The following is a 14,671-nucleotide window of genomic DNA, read 5'->3' as shown; positions in this document are numbered from 1 at the left end:
ACGTCCCGCCGCAACGTGTCGGCGTGTGTAAATACTAGTTTTCACATAAAAACCACAATCCATTATTTATCTTATATATATAATTACACATGGAGTACAGCAATACAAATAAGAGCTATTTTGTACTCTAATATTCTAAGAAAAGAAAACATAAATATATGATATGCAATTGAGCCTTGTATATGATGCGTGTAAGCATATAGCACCATAACCCAGTAAAAACCAATTGAATGCAACTAAAACTGAACTGTAAAGGGTGAGAGTGACATTTTTTTAATAATTGCACCTCCTCAATGAACCGAACACGTGTAGACATCTTTATGGTTGTATCACGACTTTAATTTTTTGGATTTTTTTATTTTTCGTTTGTTGTAGCCGATATACTGGTTTGTACCAGTACTAGGGTAACTCCAAATTTCTGGGCCATAAGTTCATTTTCGGGGTTTTCATGATAGAGAAGTAGAGAGCTGAAGTAAACACTTCTAAATTCATAGAGCAATTAACAAGCAGATCATGCTCATTAGCATTCAATTGCAAGAAAAGAAATTAAGGGGAACAGTTGGAACTGATAGAATGGATATGAGAGATTAGAGCAGAATTTTCTTAAACATTCTTTCATAATCGTTGTTTGAATCTCTTCTTCAGCATATATCAGTTGAGTGCCTTCACGTTTCAACGGGTCACTTCTATTATTGGGCCACCTAAACTGGGCTGGTTTGTTGGGCTTGTCTGGGCTGATCACATCCGTGTTCATAACAAGAACACCACATGTTCATGACACAGTTTCTTATCCGTTACTTTGGAAGGTGATTATGGTGTCAAATGAGTGAACTACGTCCATCATTGACTTGACTTGTTCACCGATAAGGTTTTTTGAGTCATACATTCTTCATACAAGTGTTCATAATCAGTCATGAAGATTTCTACTTTCCTCTCTGGCCTGTTTCTAACTCTCATGTTATCTTGCAAATCACCAACTGCTCAATTATATCCCTCGGCAAATCTCTCCACTGCATGGACCACCAAGGTAGCTAAATTCGCCTTGTGGAACGAAACCATGCATGTCATTCTCCTTAGAGAAACCAAGGTAGCTAAATTCGCCTTTGGCTTTCTCCGTACAGAATATGACTCTTACCTCTTTGCCATATCCATTTTTCCAACCGGATACGAATATTCCTTTTACGAACCACAGGTTGTTTGGTCGGTCAACAGTAACCACCAGGTCAGTGAGAATGCAATAATGAATTTTACAGCAGATGGAGAACTTGTTTCAAAGTAAAATATGAAGAATTATGGCTGAATATTAATCACTGTATATTGCTTTTTCTGATGTGTTTACAGGGAAGAAAAAAGATACAATAAATAGGAAATACAATGGCTTAAACAAGGAAATACAATCAAGTCTTTATGGCTGGAAATTCACCAACGGTCACAAGATCAAGGTAAGGTTGGCATGATATTTTTTAAATAGGAAATGATGTGATCTCCATCCTATTATTTTCATCAAGATATATTTTTATTTTCTAACAGAACTGTTTCTACAGGATGGAGATGGAAGGATAGTTTGGACCACCAACACTGCAGGAAAACACGTTGCTGGCATGAACCTAACTGATACCGGAAATCTGGTATTATTCAATGACCATAACATGGCAGTTTGGCAATCTTTTGATCACCCAACAAATTGTTGGTTACCTAGCCAAAAGTTGTATCAAGGTCAAAAACTGAAATCTAGCATTAACTTAAGCAATTCAACGGGACAGGAAGGTATGTATTCTCTTCAAGTTACCAATGATGGTTTGGTTGCTAATGTTGAATCAAACCCACCTCAATCCTATTACTTCAAGTTGATAATTGGCTACAACAAACCAAGATACATCAGGTTCTTGGGTGGGAGCTTGTCATTTCTTACAGATTTTTCCGAGACAGGTGATCCTGTTGTAGCGACTTACATAACTCAAGTATCACCAGCTCAGTATATGAAACTGATGCCAGATGGGCATTTGCAGGTGTTTGAATGGCAATCTGAAAAGTGGACGATGGTAACTGATCTTACCGCAGAGGGTCTACTAGAAGAGGGCGATTATCCGTTAGTTTGCAGACGAAATTCCATTTGCTCAAGTAATCAACAATGTAGTTGTCCCGAACTAGACCAGTGAACGACCGCGAACCCAACCTGGGATGCTCTGCAATTACTCCTCTCACATGTAATTCTACACAGGATCAAGATTTTATCATAGTCGAGAATGTCAAGTACTTCACCTCTACTTCTGACATGGAGGGGGTGAGTATGGAGACTTGCAAACAAGCATGTCTAAACAATTGCTCATGCAAAGCAGCTTTTTTTCAATATGATTTTTATTATCCTTAACAAGGAGAATGTTTTTTACATTCAGAGATATTTACAATGAAGATTGTTGATTATGGACAATCTGATCGCAAATCTTTAGCTCTCATAAAGGTCCAGAATGTTAGATCACCTCCTCCATCTCACGATCAAGTTGCGATAGTAAAAGGCTCTACTATTGGAAGCGTTGTGCTTCTTCTTGTAGTAGCCATAGGAATTATTATGTATGTACATGCAGTTAACAAGCAAAAAGGGGATGCCGAAATGGAGGATGAGTATTTTGATCAAGTTTCAGGAATGCCAAATCGGTTTTCTTATCAAGAACTAATAAACGCCACAGAGAACTTTAGTAAAAAGCTTGGTGAAGGAGGATTTGGATCGGTTTTCGAAGGAAGTCTCAAAGATGGCTCCAAGATTGCAGTAAAATGTCTTGAAGGCCTTTCACACATTAACAAACATTCCTAGCTGAGGTTCAATCCATTGGTAACATTCATCATGTGAATCTGGTTAGACTTAGAGGATTTTGTACATGGAAATCAAGAAGATTTCTAGTGTATGACTTCATGATCAACGGGTCATTAGATCGGTGGATCTACAATGGAGTTCGGGAGCAAGTACTCAGATGGGAATGTAGGAAGAAAATTATTCTTGATATAGCCAAAGGGTTAGCATATCTCCATGAAGATTGTAGGCAAAAAATTATGCATCTTGATATCAAACCTCAAAACATACTTCTAGACATCAATTTCAATGCAAAAGTATCTGATTTTGGGTTATCTAAGTTGATTGACAAAACTCAAACCGAAGTGATGACTATCATTAAAGGAACCCCAGGCTATATTGCTCCTGAATGGTGGAGCTCAATTATCACTGAAAAGGTGGATGTGTACAGCTTTGGGATCTTTCTCTTGGAGATCTTATGTGGTAGGAAAAATTTCGATAGATCTCTGCCAGAAGAATGGCACTTGCTCTCTGTCTTTCAAAATTGCTGGTTGCAAGGAACGTTGTTAGATATGGTTGACAAACACAGTGAAGATATGCAAAAAAACGGAACAGAGGTTGTAGAGATGATGAAGATGGCTTCATGGTGTTTACAGACTGATTATACACGCAGGCCTTCAATGTCTTCAGTGGTTAAGGTGTTAGAAGGAGGAATGAGCGTTGAAACAAACTTGGATTATAACTTTACAGATCCAAGACTGCCTAAAAACAATAGTCAGAAGAAAGATTTAACACCATTGTTGGCTTCTGTTTTGTCTGGCCCAAGGTAAGTAGCTTTAAAGGTTCTTGTGGATCATTTCTATGCTTTCTGTATTTTGTTTCCCTACAAAACTATATTGACTTTATGTTTATACAATCTAATTTTTATAATTGTTGCAATAAATTCCAACTATTGGCTGCTTGTTTTATGTGCTATAATTGTTCGATCCAACGGTGTGTTTATTACCATTAACCTCAGGTCTACGTCTGGTGCATATTGAATCTCACTGCAACCAACCGAGTCCATCTCTTTGGAGGTCTTGTTATAGTCCTCTTGAGTGGTGCTACCCCGTTATTACCTATTAGAGATACACCCGGCAGTAATGACTCTTTCATCAAGGAATAGGTTTGATTTGGGTAAGGGTCTACTCAAATTATATAACGGGCCAATTATATAAGGGTCTACTAAATTCTATGGGTCAAAATGGCCCCTATCATAAAACTTGATAACTTAAAGCAAAGTCCAAATAAGCGAATAACACCCGCCACCACTATGTGTCACCATCGCCCGTCCCACAACAACCACCTTGGCTGCCACTACCATGCCCGCCACCCTCGTCTCTAGCCTCTACTAAAGAAAATATAACTGGTGAACCCATTTTGACATTTCCTTACATAGCAGAGTTGGTTCAACCGACTCTATGGCCTTTCCTTAAACAAAACCGTTATTCAAGTTTCATGAACTTCAAAACAAACGAGCTACCATGTAATCCAAACTAGCAAAGCATCTTATATAGGTACAAATGTTACTTCACATCAAGCTAGTTCAAGAAATAAACTCCTTTAAACTTAACCAACAACTAAAATTTGCTGCATTGCACACAATAGACAGTTTCATTGAGTAAAAAAGAATATGGTAACAAAAAAATCATGCATAGGGGGCTTGCGCCACATAAAATGACTCCAATTCCTCATTTTTCTAGTTTCTATGGCATTCCTTAAATAGTTGGCAGTTCTTTCACGCAATCTAAAGCATCCAAAAGAAGCCTCGCATTCGCTGGCTTTAACCCCTTTCTCAACCACCACTTTAGAAGAGCTTGTTCGATCTTCCTCACCTGAAAATATATAAGTACACAATTATAAATATGCCCAATTTTTCACTTGCATATTGCCACTATCTATGTTTACATATAATGAACAAAAGCAGTTTGCCCAAATTTTGGATCAAATTGCCATCATTCACAACAATCTGAGTTATGACAAGTGAATTTTTACATTCTAGTATGCATTTAGATTTAGTTAGGGGAGTACAGGTTAAGTAGTATTTAGTAGTTAATAGTAACTAACACAATTATGTACCTGAGTCAGCTGGTTCCTAACATGTTACCCAGCCCGTATTAAGTTTAATAAAGATAATCTATGAAATAAAACCAGCTTAACAATGAATGTCTCCTCTCCAACACTCAGTGGGGCAGTTAATATAGTAAGACACCCGCATCTGTTTCCATAGACAACGTCCGTGAAGGTCCGATCACCCACCTGAAAAAAGATATATATTTTTACATAAAAGCTTATTTAATCTTAATAACACCATATTAATTTTTTATAGCAAAGACTTCATACCATAACGAGCTTTGATGAATCACATCCAAAATGTCTTTCAATTTCTTCAGCTGAACCAGCCGGTTTCTTTGTCTCTAGTATGCACATTCAAAAAACCACAAAGCATGAATTCATCAACACTTTTGAGAAATCAAGTATTTACAAGCACGCATTTCTCACTTGTAAATAGGATTGTGAATTTCTGACTCAACATAAACCTAACACGACATCAATTTGCAGCTTTGGTATAAATAGGTTCGGTCAATCTGGATAGTTCGAGCATTCACCCGTCTAATCTGCTTATTTTTATCTTATTTTTTTTAAATGTATTTTGTTTTTGTTGTAAAAATGTAAATTTAGAGTATTGATATGTGAAATGATAAAGAATAAAAAACTTTCGGGTCAAATGGGTCGTGTTTAGGTTCACTCTTACACGATCTTCATGTTATGGCCTTGTTCGAGTTCTTGTCAAAGTTTCAGGTTTGTGTTGAGTTGGACCAGCCAACAGTCCAACACCGAACACGACCTGTTTCACACCCCTACATGCGAATACGTAATTTAGCAACTTACTATGTCTAATTACTTGAATTCCAATGGCAGACTCAATTGCCCTAGCTTTCCTGCCATCAGGATCATACTCCGCAAGTCCTACCCCCACAGCAAACACATCATAAACCATTCAAATAAACACAAACTAATCAGTTGGGTTCAGTGGAGGTCCCAGAAAAGGGGTCGAAATTTTTTTGGTCGGTACTCAACTATAAATAAAATAAAATAAAAATTGGGTCCAGCTCGCTGTTGGGTGAGGTAAAATCGGTATATAAATAATATCATATAACAAAAAACAAAAAACATGAAACATGAAACGTCATTAAAAAAAATCAAAAGTCGTTATCTATTAGTTTTTATTTTTATGAAATTTAACCATAGTATCTTCTAGTTTGACATTCGTAAGCAAGTCTCTCAATGAAACAAATTCCACATGGGTCCGGTCGGGAATTCTAATGCATATGCAATATTAAAAAAAATTTCACAGAGACGACGGACCCCTACACCTAAGATAGGTCCGCCAATGTTTGGGTGGAATTAAATTACCAGCAGAGTTGCTGAAAACTGCAATGTTATTCCCAAACACCGATTTGCATGACTCCACAGACGCGGTAAGCGGGCTCCACAAATCCAAAGAGTAAGGAACAGTAAGAGTGTTATCCTTATCAAACACCACACCTTCAAACCCCTTATTCTTCAAAGCAGCCCAATCAATATATGTTACATCAGGCACTGATGCATGAGGTATCATCCAATGCCTGTTTCTAGTAATCACCGAAACCGTAAACAGAATCCCTTGGACGTTAATCCTCTGGCCAAGTGCTGCCTTTAAGTCTGCCCACCGCATGTTTGTGACATTTCTGCTATGAGATTTAACACATGAACGAATTCTGGTGTTAGAGGCATGGTTGATTGGGTGAGTGTGATGTAGTGGAGACAGGGTATACAACATTTTACGAGGATATTATTATTGTTATTATTATAATAGCGTGATGAGATGCCCATTTGTGGAATCCAAACGCTTGATGTTTGGAGAATCTTGTGTGTGTGTTTTGGTTTGCAGTTGAGATTGACTTTATAATGAATTGTGGCCACTAGTCGTGGATGTGTGGGATTTGGATTAAACCAATGTGGGACATAAATGAATAAAATAGTAACAGATAATAACATACAATACGTTATGGTAATTCTTCAACTTTGTTACAGCAGAGTTTTAGGTGGGTAAAAAAAAAAAGAAGCCTTCATGTAACGTACTTCCAGGTAAGTTGAAAACGCAAAATAATAATAATAATAATAATAATAATAATAAATAAATAAATAAATAAATAAATAAATAAATAAGGAAATCACTAACAACACTCAGATCTCGTATCTTAGTTTGTATAAACAAAAGAGAGAAGATGAAATTTGGTAGTGGAGAGAAAGGTTTCTTTATTTCCTTTAGGATGTTGTTTTTGGAGAAATGGGTAAAGTGAGCCTTTTATAGGGTCCCTATAATTTCTCCAACTTTTACATTTCATCCGTACAAAATAAACGTACCGAGTTTGTAATACACCGACTATAAGCAAACAAAAAGACATACACAATCCTAATAATAATATACAATATTAGCCCTACACAATTTAAAAACGTAAATTAAAATCATTAGTTAATATTATTGGCTTTTTTATTTTGAATGTCTAAGTGTATCCTAGTTTTAGTTGAAATTAAATTTGTTTTAGGAAATTAATAATTGATATATATTATGACAATTTAAAGATGCTCAAACAAATAGCTTTATGAGTAGGAAGTTGTGGCTCCAAATCTCCGACTAGTGGTTGGTCCCTATAGCATATTGACTTGACTATTGCTCACAGATAGGGTATTTTGTGAATCATGCGTTCTTCATAGACTGTTCATCCCTCAGTCATGAAGATTTGTAGTTTCTTATTTGCCTTTTTACTAGTTCTCATGTTATCTTACTACTTTCCCTCTGCTCATGCTCAGCCTGATGATATATATCCTACAGCAAATCTTTCTACAACATGGAACACATCCCAGCATACCTACCAGCCCATGCTCCTTAGAGAAACCAATGTAGGCAGCATCTCATGTAGCTTCGTCAGTGTTGATAGAGATACCCCTTTAATACTTTCCGGATACATCTTTGCCATAAGCATTGAGTATAAGGTAGTTTGGTCAGCCAACCAAGACTATCCAGTCCGGGAAGATGCAATATTGAATTTCACTGCAGCTGGAGAATTGGTCCTAAGGGACGTAGATGGAAGCATAGTTTGGACCACTAACACTACTGGAAAAGCGGTTGCTGGCATGAACCTAACTAATACCGGAAATCTGGTGTTGTTTGATCACCAGAACAAGGTAGTTTGGCAATCTTTTGATCACCCAACAGATGGTTTGTTACTAGGCCAAAAGCTGTTTACAGGTCAAAGTCTGACAGCTAGTGTTTCTCCTTACAATTCTTCTAAAGGTATGTATTATCTTCAAGTGATGGATAAAGGTTTGTTTGCTTATGTTGAATCAAACCCACCTCAAGCCTATTATAGCAGGTTTATCTATCCATACGGCAATCACAATACAAATAAAGATAGAAAAAAATACATTAGGTTCCTGAATGGGAGCTTGTCATTTTTCATACATTCTTCGGAGCCAAGTGATCCTGATGCTGTGATTGACATACCCCAAGCATCATCAGCTCAGTATATACAACTGATGCCAAATGGGAGTTTGCTAGTGTTTGAGTTGCATGAATCAGAGTGGACAGTCGTAGCTGATCTTACTGAAGGTTATGTTGATGATGATTGTAGTTATCCTTTGTTTTGCAAAAGAAATTCCATATGCTCACCTAGTCATCAATGTAGTTGTCCCGGTCACGGGATAGAATACTTTAGACCAGTGGATGATCGAGAACCCAAGCTTGGATGCTCTGAAATTACCCCTGTGACATGTAATTCAGCACACGATCAAAAATTTATCGCACTCCAGAATATCAAGTACTTCACCCTTATTGCCGACATCACGGGAGTGAATGTGGATACTTGCAAACAAGTATGTCATAGCAATTGCTCATGCAAAGCAGCTTTTTTTGAATATGATTATTCAAGTTCTGTATATGGAAATTGTTTTTTAACTTCAGAGATATTTACAATGAAGACTGTTGATCCAAACTATGGTGCCTCAGCTTTCATTAAAGTTCAGAATGTGAAATCACCTTCATCTCATGATCAAGCTGCAAGAGTTGTAGGCTCTACGATTGGAAGTATTGTGTTTCTGCTTGTTGTAGCCATATGTTTTATTATGTACGTAGTTTACAAGCGAAAAAGGGATGCTGAAATGGAGGAAGACTTTTTAGATCAAGTTCCAGGAATGCCGACTCGGTTTTCTTATGAAGAGTTAAATATCGCCACAGAAAATTTTAGTAAAAAGCTTGGTGAAGGAGGTTTTGGATCAGTTTTCGAAGGGTGTCTCAAAGACGCCTCAAAGATCGCAGTAAAACGTCTTGAAGGCCTTTCACAAATTAAGAAGTCATTCCTGTTAGGATTAAACGCACACACGAAACTGAACACGACACGAAAGCAATAAACGAACACGAGGATTTAACGTGGTTCGGTCTAAACTGACCTACGTCCACGGGTGGCAACTAGGTATATCTTTATTGAGTGACCAAATATTACAAGTACATAATGTTGTTTATATAGAGACTGAACTAGGGTTAGTAAATTATTATGCAAGAAATCTAAACCGGGCCGGGCTTGGGCCCGACCGCCCACACCCGTCTCCTCTTTTGACTTCATATAATAAACCGGGCCAACAAGGCCTACGAACCCAACAATCTCCCACTCGGAGGCCTTGAGTACTCTCGTCTGCACTCCTGATTGTACTTCTGTAATCTGAACATTAAACTTCTTCTAGTTGCCACCGCCTTCTCATCAATTAACCTGAAGGCCCGTTGAAGCTCCCCGGAGCTCCAACACGTCAGTCACGGCTGAAACTGCCCCTGACCCATTCTCTGTCCCTACCGGCTCCCACTGTAACGAACTACCGGATCCTGAGATAACCTGAGAACAAACACTCTCCATATTCAGCAAGTAATTCATTTGAGAGACTTTTACAGCTGGAATACTGGTTTTCTTAATCCACTGTCGACCTGGAACTGTAACTGAAACACGACCCGTGCTCTCACTGTCACGATGTCCCCCAACTGATTTAACCTTCCTAGCTCGTTCATCCTGAATCTTCACTTTGGCTCTGGGTTTGTTACTTGCAAAACGAACCTTCTTCTGCCCACGAGATTCTGTGAACCGGACTTTGTCTTTCACCAAAACTGGATCCACTCCTTTCGGTGACATATCGACCATATACAACGAACCCATTTTCTTGCCACGAGCAACCACGAGATTCCCTTTGACTACTTTCCACTGCCCATTCCCGAACTTAACATCGTGCCCTTGGTCATCCAACTGCCCAACTGAAATCAAACGTTTCTTCAAACTTGGAATAACACTCACGTCTTTCAAAGTCCAAGAAGTACCGGCTGAAGTTATCAAATCAACGTCTCCCATACCCGTAACCTCTAAAATATCATCATTCGCTAGTCGAACCTTTCCAAAATCCCCAAATTTAAGATTCTTCATCGTTTCACTACAGTGAGTGGCATGAAACGATGCACCAGAATCCATCACCCAAGCATCAACGCTACTCTCAACACTACAAACCAAAGCCTCATCACTACTGACCCCGTCATCTGTGTCGTCTTCTGTAACGTTCACCTCTTTCTTACCATTCGGACACTGATTCCTGAAGTGTCCTTTCTCTTTACAACCCCAACATTCAATATCCTTATGAGTCTTAGACTGACTCCTCTTCCTGCTCCCACTGCCTCGCTGTTTTCCCCTACCTCTACCTTCTGTGACTAGCATATTGCCTGATGATTCACCTGAACTTCTGCGTCTTGAATCTTCTCCGAGAATCAGATCTCGAATCCCATCGAAAGTAATATTTGTAGACGAACTACAAACTGCAGTCACTGTTTGCGACCAACTGTCGGGCAAAGAGGATAATAACAAGAGGCCTTGAACTTCATCATCAAACTTAATGTCAACTGACACTAAGCGGGACAAGATCGAATTAAGATTATTGATATGAGTTGTAACTGACCCACCCTCTTTCATTCGAGTTGTCACTAGCTCTCTGATAAGATAGACCTTATTCGCTGCCGAAGGATTCTCATACATGTTGGATAGTGCGTCCATCATACCACGGGCTGTGGTTTCTTTCATGACGTTAAACGCCACATCTTCCGACAACGACAATGTAATACAAGCCCTAGCTTTCTTGTCTAACTTCTTCCAATCTGCTTCTGACATCTTTTCTGGTTTTTCATCCTCAAGCACTACATCCAAGTCTTTCTGACAAAGTAGTGCCTCAATCTGCATCTTCCACCAACCGAACTTCTGTCCGTCAAACTTCTGTATCGAAACCTTTCCGTCTTCTGCCATGGCAATGACTAAAACGAAAAACTGGATAAAACAGAGATAGACACAGCAACACGAGCCTGAACTTAACGATTGTTCTACTGAACTCTGTTAAAAAATCAACCTATTTATACGCAGCGGAATATCGAACTGAAAATCAGAAACTGAAACTTTAAACTGAAACGATAAAACCTGACAAACGCGGTTGGCACTGGTTCTCCGTTTCTTTAACGCTTCTTCTGACTTAAAACTGTTCTTCAACGAAAAATAGGATCTTGATTCAACTATTCTTGACTCGTACTTTGCAAAATAGAATCTCGACCCTTGCTTAAATGGATCTCGGGCCCAACAAAAATAAACAAGCTAGACCCTCTCAAAAAATTAAACAATCTGGATAAAGTTGGTGGCCATTGAACTCCCTTGTCAACAAAATAATATTGTTTTTCCTTGTCTTTTCCTAGTCTGGCATGAATCTCAAGAGAAAAAATAATAATACAAACCCTTCTTTTCTTCTCTGTTCAAACGCCACTAGCGGAAACAAAAGAGACAACCTGGAATCGAACAATACGATGCTTACAGCTTTCAAACGGAACCAACAAAAAAACGCAGATCGCGCGGGCTGGGTTTAGTAGCGGCGAAACGACGGCGGAAACCCTAACGGCGATCGGAAAACCGTAGGCGGCGGCGGAACCCTAGCGCAGTAGGGTGGCGGCGGCTGGATGGTTTGGCGGCGACTCGGCTGGTTCAACGTGTTCTTCGCGTGATCTGAACCTAAGCTCTAGATACCACTTGTTAGGATTAAACGCACACACGAAACTGAACACGACACGAAAGCAATAAACGAACACGAGGATTTAACGTGGTTCGGTCTAAACTGACCTACGTCCACGGGTGGCAACTAGGTATATCTTTATTGAGTGACCAAATATTACAAGTACATAATGTTGTTTATATAGAGACTGAACTAGGGTTAGTAAATTATTATGCAAGAAATCTAAACCGGGCCGGGCTTGGGCCCGACCGCCCACACCCGTCTCCTCTTTTGACTTCATATAATAAACCGGGCCAACAAGGCCTACGAACCCAACAATTCCTAGCTGAGGTTCAATCCATTGGCAGCATTCACCATGTGAATCTAGTTAGACTCAGAGGATTCTGTACATGGAAATCACAATGGTTTCTCGTGTATGAATTCATGATTAACGGGTCATTAGATAAGTGGATTTACCATGGAAATCAAGGACACATACTAGATTGGAAATGCAGAAAGAAAATCATTCTTGACATAGCCAAAGGTTTAGCATATCTCCATGAAGAATGCTGGCAAAAAATCATCCACCTCGACATTAAACCTCAAAACATACTTCTAGACGACGAATTCAATGCCAAAATATCTGATTTCGGGTTGTCTAAGCTCATTGATAGAAATCAAACCCAAGTGATGACTACGATGAGAGGAACCCCTGGGTATCTGGCTCCAGAATGGCTGAGCTCTATTATCACTGAAAAGGTGGATGTATACAGCTTTGGAATAGTTCTCTTAGAGATCTTGTGTGGGAGAAAGAATTTTGATAGATCTCAGCCAGAAGATAAGTGGCACTTACTCCGTGTTTTCCAAAAATGTTGGGAGCAAGAAACGTTGTTGGATATGGTTGACATGAATAGTGAAGATATGCAAATGAACCATATAGATATTGTGGAGATGATGAAAATTGGTTCATGGTGTTTACAGACCGATTACACACGTAGGCCTTCAATGTAATCGGTGGTAAAGGTTTTAGAGGGAGCAATGAACATTGAATCGAACTTGGATTACAACCTCACAGATACAAGACTAAAAGAAAACAACAGCCATGTTAAAGATTTAACAGCTATGTTGCCTTCTATTCTATCTGGACCAAGGTGAGTAAGTACTTTAAAAGATTCTTGCATATCGTTTATATGCTTTTGTTTCTATGCTTCTGTATTTTCTTTAATTACCAGACAAAATGGTCTTAAGTGATTTTATTGAATTCAATTGACTTTAAGCTTGTAATATATATTATTTTTGTTGTGAGTATAGATTCAAATGGTCGTAATAAATTCAAATTACTAAGGTTTTAGCTGCTTACACTACGTCACTGTTCTGCATTCTGGTTCACTGGTAATGATAAGCTCTTCAAGTATCAGATTACATCAAAGATCAAAGCCACCCTCGTTGAAGGAAACAGTTAACCACAGCTGGGTTCTTCTATAACGGAACGCGCGCCTCTTTACCTTTTAGTTAACTCCCTTGTTCAAATAGAGGGTGCGTTTATTGCCAATGAACCTCAGGCCGTTTGATCAATCAACTGAGACACGGTACCATATTTTGGTTATTAAAGCAAATATGCAGATGAATCTATAGTCCTATTTTGATGATTTTATTTCCAAAATGGCACATTTGATTCGAAACACAGTTTGACCCAAACCGTCTAGATCCATTTTGCAAGACTACCAGTCAGTTTTGTCAGGCTTAATCAGTAGCCACACTCATTTTAGGACCTTTTTTTTTTACAAAGTCAGCTGGTTCAATGACAATTTTTTATAACTAAAAACGTGATTCAAGTTTTTAAGAATTTCAGAACAAACCTGCTACCACCCATGTGTAAACTCAACTAACAAAACATCTGATATAGACGGGTTGTTCCAGGACCTTTATCATGTCACGTTAAAACAGTGACTTGCATTGAATGATGAAAAAGGGCATGCTTAGTCTCCCGTGGACAATACGAGGACTGAGATTTCAAGTTATTTGAGATTTAAGCACTATATATTTTTATACTACATAAAAATATGATTATTTCAAAATTTTAACGATTGTTAATTAAATAGTAACAATAAAGTAACAAAAAGAATCATACGTAGGTGGCTTGCGCCACATAAAATGACTTCAATTTTTCATTTTCTAGTTAAATAGTCGGTGGTTCTTTCTCAACCACCACTTCAGGAGAGCTAGTTCAGTCTTACGGACCTGTAAATAAATATGGTGACACCAGGTAACATCAGAGCATTTGCAGGCTAAGTGAAAATTTCACTATTATATCGGTACTATCTGTGTTTTTCATATAACCTAACAAGCAGTAATAATAAAAAGGTTACATAACATCAAGATATTAATGGTTAAAAAACACAATGAAAGTAGTCTTTATTTTGTGTGTCTGGTCTATGTAACTACGTTACCACGACCAATGAATACACCACAAAGACAGGTAAGCCAAACTATCAGCTGTTTTCTAACCCGCTACCCAGCCCGACTTGACCTGACCCACCCGTTTTCCAGACTGATTAATCTCTATGTATTGAGCTTTTCCAAAGACGAAGATAATATATGGAAAACGAGCCTGCCTAACAATGAAAGTCTCCTCTGCAACACTCAATGGGGCAGTTAATATAATAAGAAACCCATTTCTATGTTACACTCAATGGGGCAGTTAAATATATTGACTTACTATGTCTAATTACTAGAATTCTGATGGCA

At 38.5% G+C, this 14,671-nt stretch overlaps 1 protein-coding gene and 2 pseudogenes across 2 annotated transcripts; 2 read left to right on the top strand and 1 right to left on the bottom strand.

The window, feature by feature from the left end:
* The first annotated feature begins 1,049 nt into the window (after positions 1–1,049).
* Positions 1,050–13,078, top strand: LOC143597088 (G-type lectin S-receptor-like serine/threonine-protein kinase SD2-5; annotated as a pseudogene).
* LOC143597089 (G-type lectin S-receptor-like serine/threonine-protein kinase SD2-5 pseudogene) lies at positions 2,056–3,618 on the top strand (annotated as a pseudogene).
* LOC143597090 (phosphatidylglycerophosphate phosphatase 1, chloroplastic/mitochondrial-like) lies at positions 4,149–6,730 on the bottom strand. Of its 2 annotated transcripts, XM_077075686.1 has the most exons (5): positions 6,245–6,730; positions 5,720–5,797; positions 5,171–5,244; positions 4,979–5,086; positions 4,154–4,662 (listed from the first exon to the last, which is right to left on the bottom strand). In XM_077075686.1, exons 1-5 carry the CDS (start codon positions 6,648–6,650, stop codon positions 4,546–4,548), a joined length of 783 nt encoding a protein of 260 aa, XP_076931801.1. In that variant the 5' UTR covers positions 6,651–6,730; the 3' UTR covers positions 4,154–4,545. The 2 variants fall into 2 exon arrangements, with proteins under 2 accessions (XP_076931802.1, XP_076931801.1); XM_077075687.1 differs by lacking the exon at positions 4,979–5,086 and having other exon boundaries at positions 4,149–4,662.
* Positions 13,079–14,671: the final 1,593 nt, after the last annotated feature.

Source organism: Bidens hawaiensis, unplaced genomic scaffold (assembly GCF_021521415.1).
Source record: "Bidens hawaiensis isolate Kalapana, Puna unplaced genomic scaffold, B.hawaiensis_p1.1 tig00047558_1, whole genome shotgun sequence".
Taxonomy (NCBI): domain Eukaryota; kingdom Viridiplantae; phylum Streptophyta; class Magnoliopsida; order Asterales; family Asteraceae; genus Bidens; species Bidens hawaiensis.
Note: the sequence above shows the minus strand (reverse complement) of the source record. Positions and strands in the feature narration are given on the sequence as shown.

Coding starts and splice junctions, on each gene's coding strand:
- LOC143597090 (XM_077075686.1), bottom strand. CDS start 6,650: ATGTTGTATACCCTGTCTCCACTACATCACACTCACCCAATCAACCAT. Junction 5,245..5,719: donor AATTCAAGTAATTAGACATA/GTAAGTTGCTAA, acceptor TGTGCATACTAG/AGACAAAGAAACCGGCTGGT. Junction 4,663..4,978: donor AGACATTCATTGTTAAGCTG/GTTTTATTTCAT, acceptor ATATATTTTCAG/GTGAGGAAGATCGAACAAGC.